At 37.4% G+C, this 15,462-nt stretch overlaps 1 protein-coding gene across 17 annotated transcripts in view; it reads right to left on the minus strand.

Annotated features, from left to right (window-relative positions):
• Positions 1 to 15,462, minus strand: part of C2CD6 (C2 calcium dependent domain containing 6) — a 133,064-nt gene that overhangs the window by 3,525 nt on the left and 114,077 nt on the right. For 11 of the 17 annotated variants that reach the window (XR_010150194.1, XR_010150193.1, XR_010150195.1 and 8 more), the window contains 2 exons: positions 4,956 to 5,030; positions 230 to 3,817 (listed from right to left, as the gene is read on the minus strand). The exons of 3 other annotated variants lie outside the window; for them this stretch is intronic. Coding sequence is in view for 11 of the 14 variants with exons in the window: in XM_016950298.4 (XP_016805787.3) it covers positions 230 to 3,817; positions 4,956 to 5,030 (3,663 nt within the window). In the remaining 3 variants the exon portion in view is untranslated. The remainder of the gene's footprint in view (positions 1 to 229; positions 3,818 to 4,955; positions 5,031 to 15,462) is intronic. 3 more of the 17 variants (XM_063791533.1, XM_016950299.4, XM_054679212.2) reach the window with 1 other exon arrangement.

The raw sequence follows: 15,462 nt of genomic DNA on the forward strand, positions 1-15,462 counted from the left end.
GTCTCGATCTCCTGACCTCGTGATCCACCCGCCTCAGCCTCCCAAAGTGCTGGGATTACAGGTGTGAGCCACCACACCTGGTCTTTCAGAGGAATTTTTAAATTGGAGGTCTGTATGTCTTGGGGGTAATTAAGGTTATACACACAGTTGGATGCAGATATATACACCCTAAATTATTGCCAGAACTTTGCCAAATACAGAAGTAGAAGACTTAGAAAAACATTATTACATGTATAGTTCTTCTTGCAGTCCAGTGAAACAGTGTCCTCGGAACAGACTTCTTTAGGTGAATTCCTGTGGTGGGCAGTGTGGTTGGTAGTATCCTGACTATCTTGTTAAATGACTTTTTTGGTTGGGCGACACGGTCTCTTTCTTTTCGGACCTTGGGTTTTAGATCTTCTCTCTTAAATAATTCTGGGAAAAGGTATGGTTTCGAGTTTTTCTCATCTTCTACAACCTTATATTGGAATGACTGTATTTCAGGGAACTTGGCACATTTTTCACAGCAAATTTCATCTGGTTTTATATCAAGAGTTTGTATTTCTTTTTTGTATTGTGCAAATGTTACTAAATGTTTTTTATTATTGTTATTATTTCCTTTCAATCTCTGACAATACTGGTCTTCTAATTTTGATTTTCCCCCAGTCTCTGTACTGAAATGAGTTAAAGTGCTACTTTGCCAGGAAGGGAAAGTGATTCTGTTTAAGTACTCATCTTCCCTTGGCATTCTGGCATTAGGAATTCTTGGATACGATGTTAATACTGCTTCAGGTTTTTCCTGAACAGTCCATTTATAGATGTTTACGTGCTCCTTTCTATCAAGGGACTTCATTTTCAGTGTCTTTTCACACCAAGCTTTTGATTGAGTTATTTTTGATTTACCACCCCAACTATATGGGTCTTGAATCTCTGTTTTATGAACAGAATTTTCTGCTTGAGGAAGCTGCATGAATACATGTTCTTTCCTTAGTTTCTTAAGCAGTATATCTGTAAGTATTTCTGATGACTTACTTAATGGACTTGCCTGGATATTTTCATTGGAAGAAGGTTGTACTTTGATTAAACTTGGTGTTTTAGCTTCTTCCTTAGTGTAATAACTTTTCTGTTCCTTAATTAAAGATGAATTTCCCTTTAAATTCTTTAAGGGAAAATATTTCTTTTCTTTATCTCGAATCAATTCTGCTTCTCTAAGTTTATCCTCAGAAACCGTTTGTAAAGTGGTTTGTTGAACAATTCTTGAATATTTATTTTGCTTTTCTGAATGCTTCTCCACAAAGTGACAGTCATCTCTAAAAGGTAAATGTGTTTTTATATATTTTAATGGTATAGAACTAGAATTAAGCAAATTTATATGCTGGTTGATCCCTTCTAATTGCTTTTTTGTCATTAGTCCTGACTTTGAAAGCTTTTCTATAAAAAGACTCTGGAGGTGTTTGCTTAAATCAGCTTTTAGATGTAATAATTCATTTTCTGATAAAGCTATCAGATAGTTTTGTAGAGATTTACTTAAAGGATATTTCATGTTTATTTCAAACCTTCTACCAAAACTCCCCTTTGAAATATCTTGTTGTAGTTCATGAAAAGATATTGAGACACTTTTAGTCCTTAGAGAAGATATGTTTGGGTATATAGTCTCAGATGCTGTCTCATTAAATAAACTGCTTTCTGAAATGTTTTTTAGGAAATAGTTTTGGAGAATCTCTTTTAAAAAAGATCTTAGCTTTATTTCTAAATGTTTATCTATGAAATGATGATTGAAATTGTTGACAAAAGACATGATTTCTTTCACAGTTTCAGAATATTTCCCCTGAAAACTGTTTGGCCCTTTCTGCTCTGCTTTCTCATTCATCAGATACAGATTTTGATAGATTTTTGGTAAGTCCTCCTTGGTGATATGTCCTGATTCTGAAAGTCTTTCTACAAGGTAATGCTGGATTTGTTTACTTAATTCAGATTTTAAATGTTTTACTTCTGACTCTGAGAGTTCTTCTAGAAACACACGCAACTTTGGACTCAAAATAGGTTTTCTGTCTAATTTGTCTGCTTTATCAAAATCCTCTTTGAGTTCTTCAAGGTGTTCTGTGTCACTTGTAAAAGAAGGTTCAATTAGTCTTTCTAATTCTTTTTCTGGTTGTCCTCTTCTTTCAGAATGATTATATTTGAAAAAAACATTGAAGATGTTTTTTAAAAAGGATTTTAACATTATTTCATCTGATTCACTAAGTTTATCCATTAATGAATTAGTTAAACTTTCTAAAGTAGAACTGAGATCATTTTTGTCTTTACCAAGCCTCTGACCATTTCTTGGCAAATACAGTTCTTTATTTGCTATTGAATAATAACTTGAATCTTGTGGGAACATATTTTGGTCTTCCTGTATAAATTCAGCTCTACTAACAGAAGTAGTGTCTTTGGGAACGATGGGTATATTCTGCTCAGAAAGAGGTTCTGTCTCGCTTCTGATTTCTGAATAATACTCTTGGGAATCCTTTAGGTTTCCTTTAGGAGAAGTGATCCCCGTACCCAGCAAAGAACTCTTATGGCGTTCGTTATCTAATTCTATCACTTTGATTATCCCAGATTCTAAAAGCGTATCTATAGGAAATGCTTGTATTATCTGGCTTATAGCAGATCTGGGCTGTGGCAATTCTATTTCGTCAGCATTTTCTTCATGAAATAGAATATGTGATGACAAACTTCTCTTCCAAGGTGTAGGTAATTGATTTTCCAAGTTCATTGGTGTTTCACTTGGCTCTTTCACTTCTATCTCCAATTCTGAGAATATTGGTGCAGTGAATATTTGCCTCATAATGTAGTCATGTACAGTGCCACTTGAACCTGATTTGGAGTTAGGTACTTCGCTTATTAAATGTTTCTTTTTGATACTACTCTTTTTTTTAATTGGAAAATCTCTCTCATCAGCTTCGAAGTGTTTTTTAGAGACATGTTCTTCTACCTCTGGAGATTGTCCTGGTCCACCTTCTAAAAATGAATCTGCAGGAATATTTTTAATTATCTGACCCCTTTCTGAAAGTGAATATTCAGGAATATTTTTAATTACTTGACCACCTTCTAAAAGTGAATCTGCAGGAATATTTTCAATTATTTGACTACCTTCTGAAAATGAATCTGCAGGAATATTTTTAATTATTTGACTTAAAGTAGCCTTTGAATTTAAAATGTCTTCTGAAAGCCAGTTGTTTAAATCTTGTTTTTTTCCCAATATGTTGTCTTCCATACTACTTGATGATTTATCATGAATGCTTAGAAGTGGAGAACTACTTTTCTCTCTTGCTTCACTGTTCATACTAACTTCTGGTTTAGAAAATAATTTGTCTGAAAGGTCTTGCAGATTTTTACTTAAAATTGACTTGAGTATCATTGATTGTTTTAAATATTCTATATGGGGGGTAAAATTTAAAGACTTCGAGAGGTGACATGTGTTTGCCTGTACATTTCCAGCCCTTGATGATTCTCCTTTGATGCTTGGTAAAGATACATTTGGTAGATTTTCTTTTAAACTATTCTTTGTATCTAAACCCTTTATTGTATTGATAGTAGGATCAGGGGCTAACTTATTCTCAGTTTCTAACATCTTTGTTGTGAAGATATTAGGGTCAAGGACCCAGGTTTTATTAGCAGGTCCTGCAGTTTTTGATTGTGCTGGATAAGGAGGATCCTGGTCTTCATGCTCTATGACCTCTGCACCTAAGACGTTTCTATATTTGTATATATCTTGATCTTTTCTTTTTCTGACTGACATTTTGTTTATATTCCTTAGAAAAGGATCAAAACTGTTCTTGTTGAATTTCTGAAACTGCAATATTAAAAAAAAGGTAAGACATTTGGTAGCAATGATTTTGAATTTATCACATATTTTCTAGTTAATTTTCCTTGAGCAATCTGTCAATGTATCTATTCACTCTCCTACCCTCCACAAAGGGAGAAAATCAACTTTAATTATTTTAAAATATTTGAAATTGAAATAAAAATTTTAATGGAAAAATTTCAAATTCTTAATTCTGACACTATTTTGTGTCCAAGTGCTTTTTGCTACTTGGAATATTTTTAAATACTTAAAAAGCCACCCATAAATAGTTTATTTTTAACAACGCAATTTCTAGTGTTAGCTTCATTTCCTTAGACAATGGCTAACATCAGGATCCAAGTCTCATTTACCTAAATATTTGCTACATTCATAGCAATATAGGAAATATTTTTTTCTAAATTCAAGCAAGTAGTGAAAAGTACTGAAATGAAACTCATGAAAAGTATCATAAATATTCTCTAAAAACTGACTTGGGGGCATATATCATCTACCTTTAAGTCTGAGAGTTTCAACAATGATAATGAGCTCCACCCAGTCCTTAACATGTCACAGTTTAATCTTGCTTTTTGATGCATACTGTATAATGCCTCAGAAATGGATAAGGGAGAACCATATAGAAAACTCAGGATTACAGTAAAAATTCAGTGTAATATTCATAAGCAGCTTTTTAGCTCTGGGATCAAGCTCTTCTCATCATTGAAACAGGCTTCAAAATAAAAATTCTTATTGAAAGTCTTTTTTCATACCTCTGTGTTATCTAACTAAAAAAAGCAAAATGTGAAAGAATCAGCCTAGTATTTGTCTTATTTTATTTCAACTTAGTAGTTCAAAATTATTTTTAATGGATGCAACTTATTGTAACTGGTTTTCAAATTCTAGTGGATACCAAGATGACAAATTAAGAATCCTCTTGGTTTTTTTTTTTTTTTTTTTTTGAGAAATACAAATTCCCAGGTTCTGTTTCCGAGTTGAGATTCATTAGGTCAGAAGTGGACCTGGGAATGTGTATTTTTTATGGTAGCCAGGTGTTTCTAATGAGTAGCTTTTTAGAACTATTGAATTAAAGTATTGAAGAAACCTAGTAATTAAGTATAATGATACTGGGATAGAATAATTCAGGACTCACCTGAAATTTTGGTTTGAATTCTATATATTCTGGTCTGAAAGATGGTGAATTATATTCTTTTGGTGAAAAAGCCACCTTATAAGAAAAGAAGTTCTAATTTTAGATTACTTGTAATATAAGAATATCAAGATCATTTTATTCTTGCAATAGTTATTAGAGATATAAAATTTTTAAACCTAAATATTTTATCATAACAACTATACCTTGCCAATTATGAAAGAAATCTACATACATATTATATATGTGAAATATTGGATTCTTTGGTATTATAATAGTCACCCTATTGAATTTGTAAAGTCAATATAATGCACAGCAACTTCAAGCAGAAACAAAAGTAAAAATAAAATAGAATTGTCAGAAGAAATGTAATCTGATTTTTAAAAGGCTGTGAGATGCCTTTACACAATACATGGCAGCTCATATTATATTGAGATAGCATTTTATTTATTTATTTATTATTTTTTTGAGACACAGTCTTGCTCTGTTGCCCAGGCCAGAGTGCAGTGGCATGATCTTGGCTCACTGCAACCTCTGCCTCCTGGGTTCAAGAGATTCTTGTGCCTCAGCCACCTGAGTAGCTGGGATTACAGGCATGTGCCAGCACATCTGGCTAATTTTTGTATTTTTTGTAGAGACGGGGTTTTGCCATGTTGGCCAGGCTGGTCTCGAACTCCTGACCTCAAGTGATCCGTTTTCCTTGGCCTCCCAAAGTGCTGGGATTACAGGCGTGAGCCACCGCGCCCGGCCATAGGTAGCATTTTCAATGATTATCAACCTGTCACTGTTAAATGAATATTTAAAACTCCCTAAAGAAATACTAAATCAAGATGTGTGGGAACAATTACAGGATCACAGAACCATTGAATTTTTAGAGATGGAAGTATTTTAGAGACAATCTAGTTCTAGTTCTTATTTTACACAGAATCTGAAGCTGAAGTTTCTTGTCCCAAGTTACCCAGATGACTAGTAGCTTAAATCCTAGGTGTCCAAAGTTTTCACTGGGTACTCAGTCCCCCACACAATCCAGATAGCAGTGAGGGAAAATGAGTGGCTTTAGAAGCATCATAATGTGCATCCACACTGCCAACTCATAAAGAGAGAAAACGTGACACATCTCTTTACAGAACACTTGGTACTTCAAATGACTTTCCTATACATTATCTCCTTTAGTCTGTAGAGGGTTCACTATCGACTAAATTAATTAAAATAACAATTCAATGAGTAACATTTTTATTAGAGATACTTTTAGGTTATTTTAAGGTTTAATTAACATTAAGCAGTTAATAAATGACCCTATTCTTAAAGCCTCAATGGCTTCCCACTCATTGTCCTCACATACCAACTCTATATTGTCTCTGCAAGTTTCTCAGTATTTGCCAGTATCGTTCCTCTCCTTCAGCCAAATGTGTCTAACTCTGAATTCTTGACATACATCTTGTACTTCCATACCTATTCTTTTGTTCCTTTTGTTTTTCTTTGCTTAAATTTCTCCCAAATCTCTCTTAAACACAGTTTATGTTATAACATTTGAAAGCTCATTGCTTTAAATGAATAGAAAAATTTAAAAAAGAAACATGTATGATAAACAAGTGAAAGAACAAGTAGTAGAAAAATATAATTTCATTTTTGTAACAAAGCAAACAAAAAATTCCCCCTATTACAAGCATGGACAAATGTGTGAATGGATTCAAAATGCTTACATTGTTTTCACACAAAAGTAGCTCTGGAGGAGAGGAAGGAGGATGCTATTAACTTTTACTCTGTTTAACTGGGTATTATTGATTAGATGAACATACAATTCCTTCACATATAAAAAGCTTCAGTAAAGTAATATTGGGGGAATGCTCTAGGTATTCATGTTAGGAAGCTAGGAAAAGACAATAAAACAAACCAACACAGGAGCTTCAAGATGGCAGACTGAACATGTGAGTCTACTCTCCTTTCTCCCAAGGTTCCAGTACATTAACAGAAAATATTATTTCAAAAAGAAAGAACCATGGCAATACTAGAAATCAGTAAGGTGAGCTACCAGGATCTAGAACTTTGAGAAAATACAGAAAATATGAGAGCAGATATAATTGACTTAATGGAAAAACCCAATCAGAAAAACCATAACCTTAAACAATAGTTATTAGAGATGTAAAATCAGGGGGATCTGAGAAGCAATACATTCCAAGTCAGTGTATTAATCAGGGTTCTCCAGAGGGACAGAACCAACAGGATATATGTATATATAAAAGGGAGTTTATTAGGAAGAATAGCGCACACGATTACACAGTGAATTCCCGCAATAGGCTATCTGCAAGCTGGAGAAAGAGAGAAGCCAGTAGTGGCTCAGTCCAGGTTCAAAAGCCTCAAAACCAGGGGAGCCAACAGTGCAACCCTCAGTCTGTAGCTGAATGCCCCAAAGACCCCTGGAGACTGCTACTGCAAGTCCCAGAGTCCAAAGGCCGAAAAACCTGGAGTCTGATGTCCCAGGGCAGGAGGAGAGGAAGCAAAGCATCTGGCAAGGGAAGAGGGAGTGAGCCAGAAGACTCAGCAAGCAAGCTCATCCCTCCTTCCTCTGTCTGCTTTATTCTAGCTAAGCTGGCAGTGACTGGACAGTGCCCACCCACATTGAGGGTGGGTTTTCCTCTCCCAGTCCACCGCCTCAAATGTCAGTCTCCTCTGGCAACACCCTCACAGACACACCCAGAAACAATACTTTTCTAGCCCTCTAGTCATCTCTCAATCCAGTTAAATTGACACCTAATATTAACCATCACACTCAGCATACACAAAGAAAATCAGATCATGGGAATGTCCATAGTTATTAAAGAGCTGCATTTGGAAAAGCTGGACCTCTTGGACCCTTCGTTATCACCCCTCTCTTTCTCTGTGCACACAGAGCAAACTCTGCTGGCAGCACTGTCTTTTCCCAGTCACTCTCCCGAACATCAAAAAACTGTTCTCTAAGGAGAATATGGCATATTCCTAAGCAGAGATATAAGTTTTGGGCCTTGACAGGGAAGCAGAGTAATGATTGCTGAGACTCACACTTCCAAATTAGATACCTAAAAGGGGATTTGAACAAAAGGAAAGGGAGTTCCATCCAGGAAACACACTGGTTCTTTGGAAATGTAGAGTCCTCAGCCATCCTACCTGCCATCTTCCATCCCCACACACCCTCCAGGGAAGCCTGCCCAGCACATAGACAGAGTATACCTATATAATCAACATACCCCTCCATTTATAAACATAAAATGAAGTTTACCATATATATGAGAAAAATTGATACATGTAAATGAAGAATCAATAAGAACAAATGGAACTAACTCCAGCGTAAATAGAAATATTTCTGACAAATGTAGGAGGAGGGTGACCTTTGGAAAAGATTCTAAATAGCTCAGAGATATTCAAGAGGATATTGAGTTCCCTTTAGCTGTATGATAATTATCTCAAATTTAATGTATATAAAATACAATTTTAGATTAGGCACCACACTCCCAAAAAAGAAAACCCTTAGCCTTTCTGTTTTTCCTCTTCTCTGTTGATGATGCATCTATCTCTGGAATTGTTAGGCCAGAAACCTAAGGGTTTTTATTCCTCTCCTTCTCCTTTCCATAACTAATCCAGCATTAAGTCCTGTGGCTGCTGCCTTCAAAACAGATCAAGTATGACCAGGTGCAGTGGCTCACACCTGTAATCTCAGCACTTTGGGAGGCTGAGGCAGGTGGCTCACTTGAGTCCAGGAGTTTGAGATCAGCCTGAGCAACATGGAAAAACCTTGTCTCTACAAAAAATACAAAAAATTAGCCAGGTGTGGTGGTGCAGCCTATGGTCCCAGCTACTCAGGAGGCTGAGGTGGGGGATCACTTGAGCCTGGGAGTGGGAGGTTGCAGTGAGCTATGATCATACCACTACACTATAGCCTGGGCAACAGAGTGAGACCCTGTCTAAAAAAAATTATATATATATATATAATTTATATATTAATATATATTGAATATATAATATATATAATTTATATATGATATATATATATCCAATCACTTTTTCCCATCAACCCCCCTACTACTATAGAACAAGCCACCATCATGTTTCCCCGAGCAGTGGTATCCTAAGTAGTCTCTTGATCCCTGTGACAGAAAATGCTAGTTGCCTTCCTAAAATGTATTATCTCAAGAACTTACATTTTTTTTAAGGGGCAGAAATGTCCCCTATCAAAAGAGCTACATCTTCTAGCCTCCTTTGCAGACAGGAGTGGCCATGTGACAAAATTTTGGCCAACTAGACATAATTGGAAGTTGTTGAGAGAGTATCTTAACTCTCTCTTCTGAGAGAGTGTCTTAAAACAGAGGCCGACAGTCAGGTGCAGTGGCTCACACCTGTAATCTCAGTACTTTGGGAGGCCGAGGTGGGTAGATCACGAGGTCAGGAGATCGAGACCATCCTGGCTAACACGGTGAAACCCTGTCTCTACTAAAAATACAAAAAATTAGCCGGGCATGGTGGCACGCGCCTGTGGTTCCAGCTACTTGGGAGGCTGAGGCAGGAGAATCACTTGAACCCGGGAGGTGGAGGTTGCAGTGAGCCAAGATTGCATCACTGCACTCCAGCCTGAGTGACAGAGTGAGACTCTATTTCAAAATAAAAACAAAAAATAAAAAACAAAACAAAAACACAGAGGCCGACTTAGGTGATAAGTATGTAACTGAACTTGTCTTTTTCTTTCTTCCTGCCTGGAATACATGTGATGCCTGGAGATATAAAGTCCATCTGGTGTTACCCTTCAGTAACATGCTCATGCTGAAGATGGCTGTCCATAAAGAAAAGGAATCTGGGCCCCTGATGATGTCATGAAACCACAATATTACGATTTAAGGCACTGTTTCTAAGTTTTTGTTACTCATGCTTAACATGTTACTCATGATTAACTCACGTTAAATCATGTTTAACATGATTCTTAACTGAAAAACTTCTACACATACTGAAATTTATTCTTTTACAGTAGAATAAAGCTAGAAATCAGTAATAGAAGAAAATTAGAAAATTCACAAACATTTGGAAATTAAACAAAAAATTCTTTAAAAACCAATGGGTCACAGAAGAAATTACAAGAAAAATTAGGAACTACCTTGAGACAAATGAAAACACAACATACCAAAACGTATGGGACACAGAAAAATCGATGCTAAGGGGAGAAGTTTATGGCTATAAGCATTTACACTAAAAAAGAGAAAGATCTCAGGCCGGGCACAGTGGCTCATGCCTGTAATCCCAGCACTTTGGGAGGCCAAAGTGGGCGGATCACCTGAGATCGGGAGTTCGAGACTAGCCTGACCAACATGGAGAAACCCCGTCTCTACTAAAAATACAAAATTAGCTGGGCATGGTGGTACATGCCTGTAATCCTAGCTACTCAGGAGGCTGAGGCAGAATTGCTTGAACCCAGGAGGTGGAGGTTGCAGTGAGCCAAGATCGCGCCATTGCACTCTAGCCTGGGCAACAAGAGTGAAACTCCATCTCAAAAAAAAAAAAGAAAGAAAGAAAGATCTCAAATTAACAACTTAACTTTATGTTAAGGAACTATGTATACATTCCTTAATGCATACATTAGAATAAGAGCAGCAAACTAAACCTAAAGTTAAAAGAAGGAAGGAAATAATAAAGATTAGAGTGGAGGTAAGTAAAATAGAGAATAGAAACACGATAGAGAATATCAGTGAAACCAAAAGATGGTTCTTTGTAAAGGTCAACAAAATTTACAAACCTTTATAGCTAAATTGATTAAGAAAAAAAGAAAGACTCAAACTACTAAGATCAGAAATGGAAGTGGGATATTATTACTGATTTTACAGAAACTAAAAGGATTATAAGAGTACTATGAACATTTGTACACCAACAAGTTGGATAACTTAGATGAAATAAACACATCTCTTAAAAAAGCCAAACTACCAAAACTGACACAAGTAGAAATAGACAATTTGAATAGACTTATAAGAAGTGAAGAAATTAGATTTAATCTCTTGACCCAGTTATCTGTGGATTTTTAGTCCCCAGATAGCTTTTATGAATACTGCTCACTGCTTTTTCTGCCCTCATTCCATGTTATGTGAGATAAAGACAAGCAAGTCCATCCTTCAGGTATCCTCCAGCCAGCTTAGAACGGACATATACAATAATTTGCAAATAAAACTATGTTCCCTCCAGTTCCATAAAGGGAATTGGGAACTAGGCTCCCGCTGCTCAAGACCAACAGTGCTGCTGTACTTAGGAGCAGATGAAAGGGTGAATACAAACTCCAAAAAACGTTTCCACTGTTTTGAACGTGAATTCTAGGTGAACAGGTTTCATTTTCTTTCATTACTATAAAGATGTCACTCCATAGTCTTCTGCCTTTCATAGTCTAATAAGAAGTCTGGGCCGGGTGCAGTGGCTCATGCCTGTAATCCCAGCACTTTGGGAGGCTGACATGGGAGGATCACGAGGTCAGGAGTTTGAGACCAGCCTGACCAACATGGTGAAACCCCGTCTCTACTAAAAATACAAAAGTTAGCTGGGCGTCATGGCACATGCCTGTAATCCCAGCTACTCAGGAGGCTGAGGCAGGAGAATCTCTTCAACCCGGGAGGTGGAGGTTGTGGTGAGCCAAGATCGTGCCACTGCACTCCAGCCTAGGCGACAGAGTAAGACTCCATCTCAAAAAAAAAAAAAAAAAGTCTGTTTTTATTTGTTACTCTGTAAATATTTCTTATTTAAATCTGTAAATAATGTGCCTTTTGCCCCTCTGAGTAAAGGTTTCTCTTTATCATTGATTCTTAGTAATGTGATTATTAGCATGGTTTTCTTTAGGTTCATTCCCTTGGAATCTATTGAGCTTCTCAGATATGTGGGTTTATAGTTTTCGTCAAACTTAAAAATATTTTGACCATTTTCTTCAAATCATTTTTCAGTTCTCCTCCCAGACTCCAGTTACATGTGTGTTATACCACTTTGTATTTTCACATGTTAGTGATACTGTGTTTTTTTTTTTCCTATTTTGTGTTTCATTTTTGTGTAGCTCCTAATCCTCTGTCTTCAGGTTCATTGATCTTATCTTCTGCAGCATCTAATATGTTGTTAATCTCTTAAAGGTTACTATTTCAGATATTTTTTATCTCTAAAAATTTCTTTAGGGTTAATTATACCCTCTATTTTTTTCCTCATCATACTCACGTTTCCTCTACCTTCTTGAACGTATGAACTATATTTATAATGGCTCTCTTAACATTCTGTTCTATCATTGATGTCATTTCAGGATCTTTTTCTATTATTTGATTTTTCCCTACATAATGAGTCATATTTTATTGCTTTTTTATATGCCCAGTATTTTTTAAAAATACATTTTATTATTTCATTGTTTAGACACTAGGTCTCACTATGTTGCTCAGTCTGGATTCAAACTCCAGGGCTCAAATGATCTTCCTGCTTGAGCCTCCTGAGTAGCTGGGACTTCAGGCACACATTGCTGGTATACCTGGTAATTTTAAAATTTAACTTAATCTTAAGACACAGAGTCTCACTCTGTTGCCCAAGTGGGAGTGCAGTTGCAAAATCAGCTCACTGTAGCCTCTAACTCCTGGGCTCAAGTGATCCTACTGCCTCAGCCTCCTGAGTAGCTGGAACTATAGGGGGGCACCACCACACCTGGCTAATTTTAAAAATTTATTTTGTAGACACAGGGTCTTGCTTTGTTGCCCAGGCTAGTCTTGAATTCCTGACCTTAAGCAATCCTCCGACCTCAGCCTCCCAAAGTCCTGGGATTGCAGGTGTGAGCCACTGTGCCTGGCCAAACACCTGGTAACATTGTATTGAATGTTAGGAATTGTGGATTTTATGTTGTTGATTGATAAATTTTGTTTTTTTTTTCTTTTAAATTGTTTTGATTTTGCTCTTATGCACATTTAAATTACTTGGAATTAGTTGGGTTCTTTTAAGATTTATTGCATAGAAGGTTGTCTAGAGAAACTTTTAGTGGAGCTTTAGAAGGGGCTGATTTAGCCTCTCTACAAAGGTGATACCCTTCTAAGGATTCTACTTACTCTCATGTGTTATGAGTCTTTCCACTCTGGCTGATGAGAATATGGAATTATTGGAAGTCCTGTGTGAGTACCTATAATTTTCTACCTTATCTTTCCAGTGGTTCTTTTCCTTGCTTGCAGTAATTTTCTGCTTAGATCAGTACTCAGCCAAAGACTCCAGAGGAACTTCTTTACAGTTATCTGGAGCTTTCTTGCCGCTGTAGTTTTTTCTCTTCTGGTACTCTACCAGTTCGCCTCTGTCTGCTAAATTTCAGACTCTATCTCCTCAACCCAATGAGATCTTCAAGTTCTGTTTGGCTTCCCGCTCCTGTGCTGCTGCCTTCAGGCAGTAAACTAGTACAATTATAAGGCTCACTTTGTCCCTGTAGTGAACTCTTCAATTTTATGTTGCCTCGACATCCATTTTGAATACAAGTTTAAATTTCTCACACCACAAATAGAGCTTGGTCACTCTTGACACAGTTTTCAATTCTATACCATGCCCAAATAGCTCAAGATGGCGGCCAGAGATTAGAACTCAAGAGGCATCTCTCCTACCTGGCAGACTGAGTTCCCTGCTTTCCCACCACTTCCTTTAAATGGACCATTCAGGAATTTACCCACAAACTTAAAGTGACCCATGCCCTATTCTCTGTCACATGTTCTTCTCTCTCTCTCTGTCTGACTTTTCATTCCTGCTTCTCATGACCCAGGGACTGACGGACTGCCCTCCTGACTCACTGTGCCCTCCTTGCCCAGGATCTATAAGTAAAAAATCTTTGAATTTGTTTCCTATTGTGGTGGTATGCAAAATTTGCACCTTCCATCTGAAGAACTAGGGGCTATTCCATGCCAGGTTTTCCCTGGGATGCTGGACGGAACATAAGATAAGGTTCCTAGTGCCAGTGTACTGGTCAGGAGAAATAAAGTGGACATAAGTCAGACAAGAGCTAAAGGGCATCTGCTAGTATAAACAAGTTTCCTGTGTGAAGGACCCCCTGGTCTCAGATAACTAGGCATTAGGCCATCTGCCAGGTAAAAGAAATATCCTGTGAAGGCACACTGTAAACACCCATATCCAGTTCTCCTTCATTTCCTGCTAGGGTAGGGTTACTAGTCACCCTGGTACTGGAACACCAATTTAGCTGGGGGCTCCCCAGATGGTTCACTTTTTTTTTTTTTTTTTTTTTGAGATGAAGTATCTCTCTGTTGCCCAGGCTGGAGTGCAGTGGCACAATCTCAGTTCACTGCAACCTCCACCCCCTGGGTTCAAGTGATTCTTGTAGTTGTAACTACAGGTGCACACCATCATGCCTGGCTAATTTTTGTATTTTTAGTAGAGGAGGTTTCACCACGTTGGCCAGGCTGGTCTTGAACTCCTGACCTCAAGTGATCTGCCCACCTCGGCCTCCCAAAGTGCTGGGATTACAGGTGTGAGCCACTGCACCCGGCCCCCAGAAGGTTCACTTTTCTAAGCAATCAGTCATATGCTGCGTTTTTCCCTAGTGTCATCCTGTGCTATCATCAATCTCTGATAGGATGCACTGAGAAGGGCACTTCACCACTGATCTATTTTTTCCAAAAACTCAGAATGCAAACATAATAATGGAAAAAACATCAGACAAACACAGATTAGGGGACATTCTGCAGGATACCTGGCTAGTGCTCATCAAGATTGTCAAAGTCATGTTAAAAACAACAACAACAAAACAAGGAAAATCAGAAAAACTGTCAAAAACCAGAGGAAACTGGAGAGTCATGACAACAAAATGCAATGTAGTACTCTGTACTGAATCTTGAGACACAAAGAATATATTAATGGAAAAATTGGACAAATTCAGTCTGGATTTAGGTAATAGTAACGTACTAATGTTGGTTTCTTAGTTTTGGCAAATATACTATGGTAATGTAAGATGTTAACAATGGAAGAAAGTGGATGAGGGGTATATGGGAACTCTCTAATATCTTTACAAGTGTTCTGTAAATCTACAGTTATTCCAAAATTAAAAGGTTATTTTAAAAAACTAATCTACTTATAAAAAAGCACAAAGCCGGCCGGGCGCAGTGGCTCACACCTGTAATCCGAGCACTTTGGGAGGCCAAGGCGGGTGGATCACAAGGTCAGGAGATCGAGACCATCCTGGCTAACATGGTGAAACCCCATCTCTACTAAAAATACAAAAAATTAGCCAGGTGAGGTGGCGGGCGCCTGTGGTCCCAGCTACTTGGAAGGATGAGGCAGGAGTATGGCATGAACCTGGGAGGCGGAGCTTGCAGTGAGCTGAGATCGCGCCACTGCACTCCAGCCTGGGCAACAGAGCAAGACTCCGTCTCAAAAACAAACAAACAAACAAACAAAACACCAAGTAAACATTTACAGATAAATGATGCCAAATTTTTAGGTCAATCTCATTATGAATAGATGTACACAATTCCTAAATAAGTTATAGCAAATTCTGTGTAGT

This window comes from Pan troglodytes, chromosome 13, assembly GCF_028858775.2.
Source record: "Pan troglodytes isolate AG18354 chromosome 13, NHGRI_mPanTro3-v2.0_pri, whole genome shotgun sequence".
In the NCBI taxonomy this organism is placed as follows: Eukaryota; Metazoa; Chordata; class Mammalia; order Primates; family Hominidae; genus Pan; species Pan troglodytes.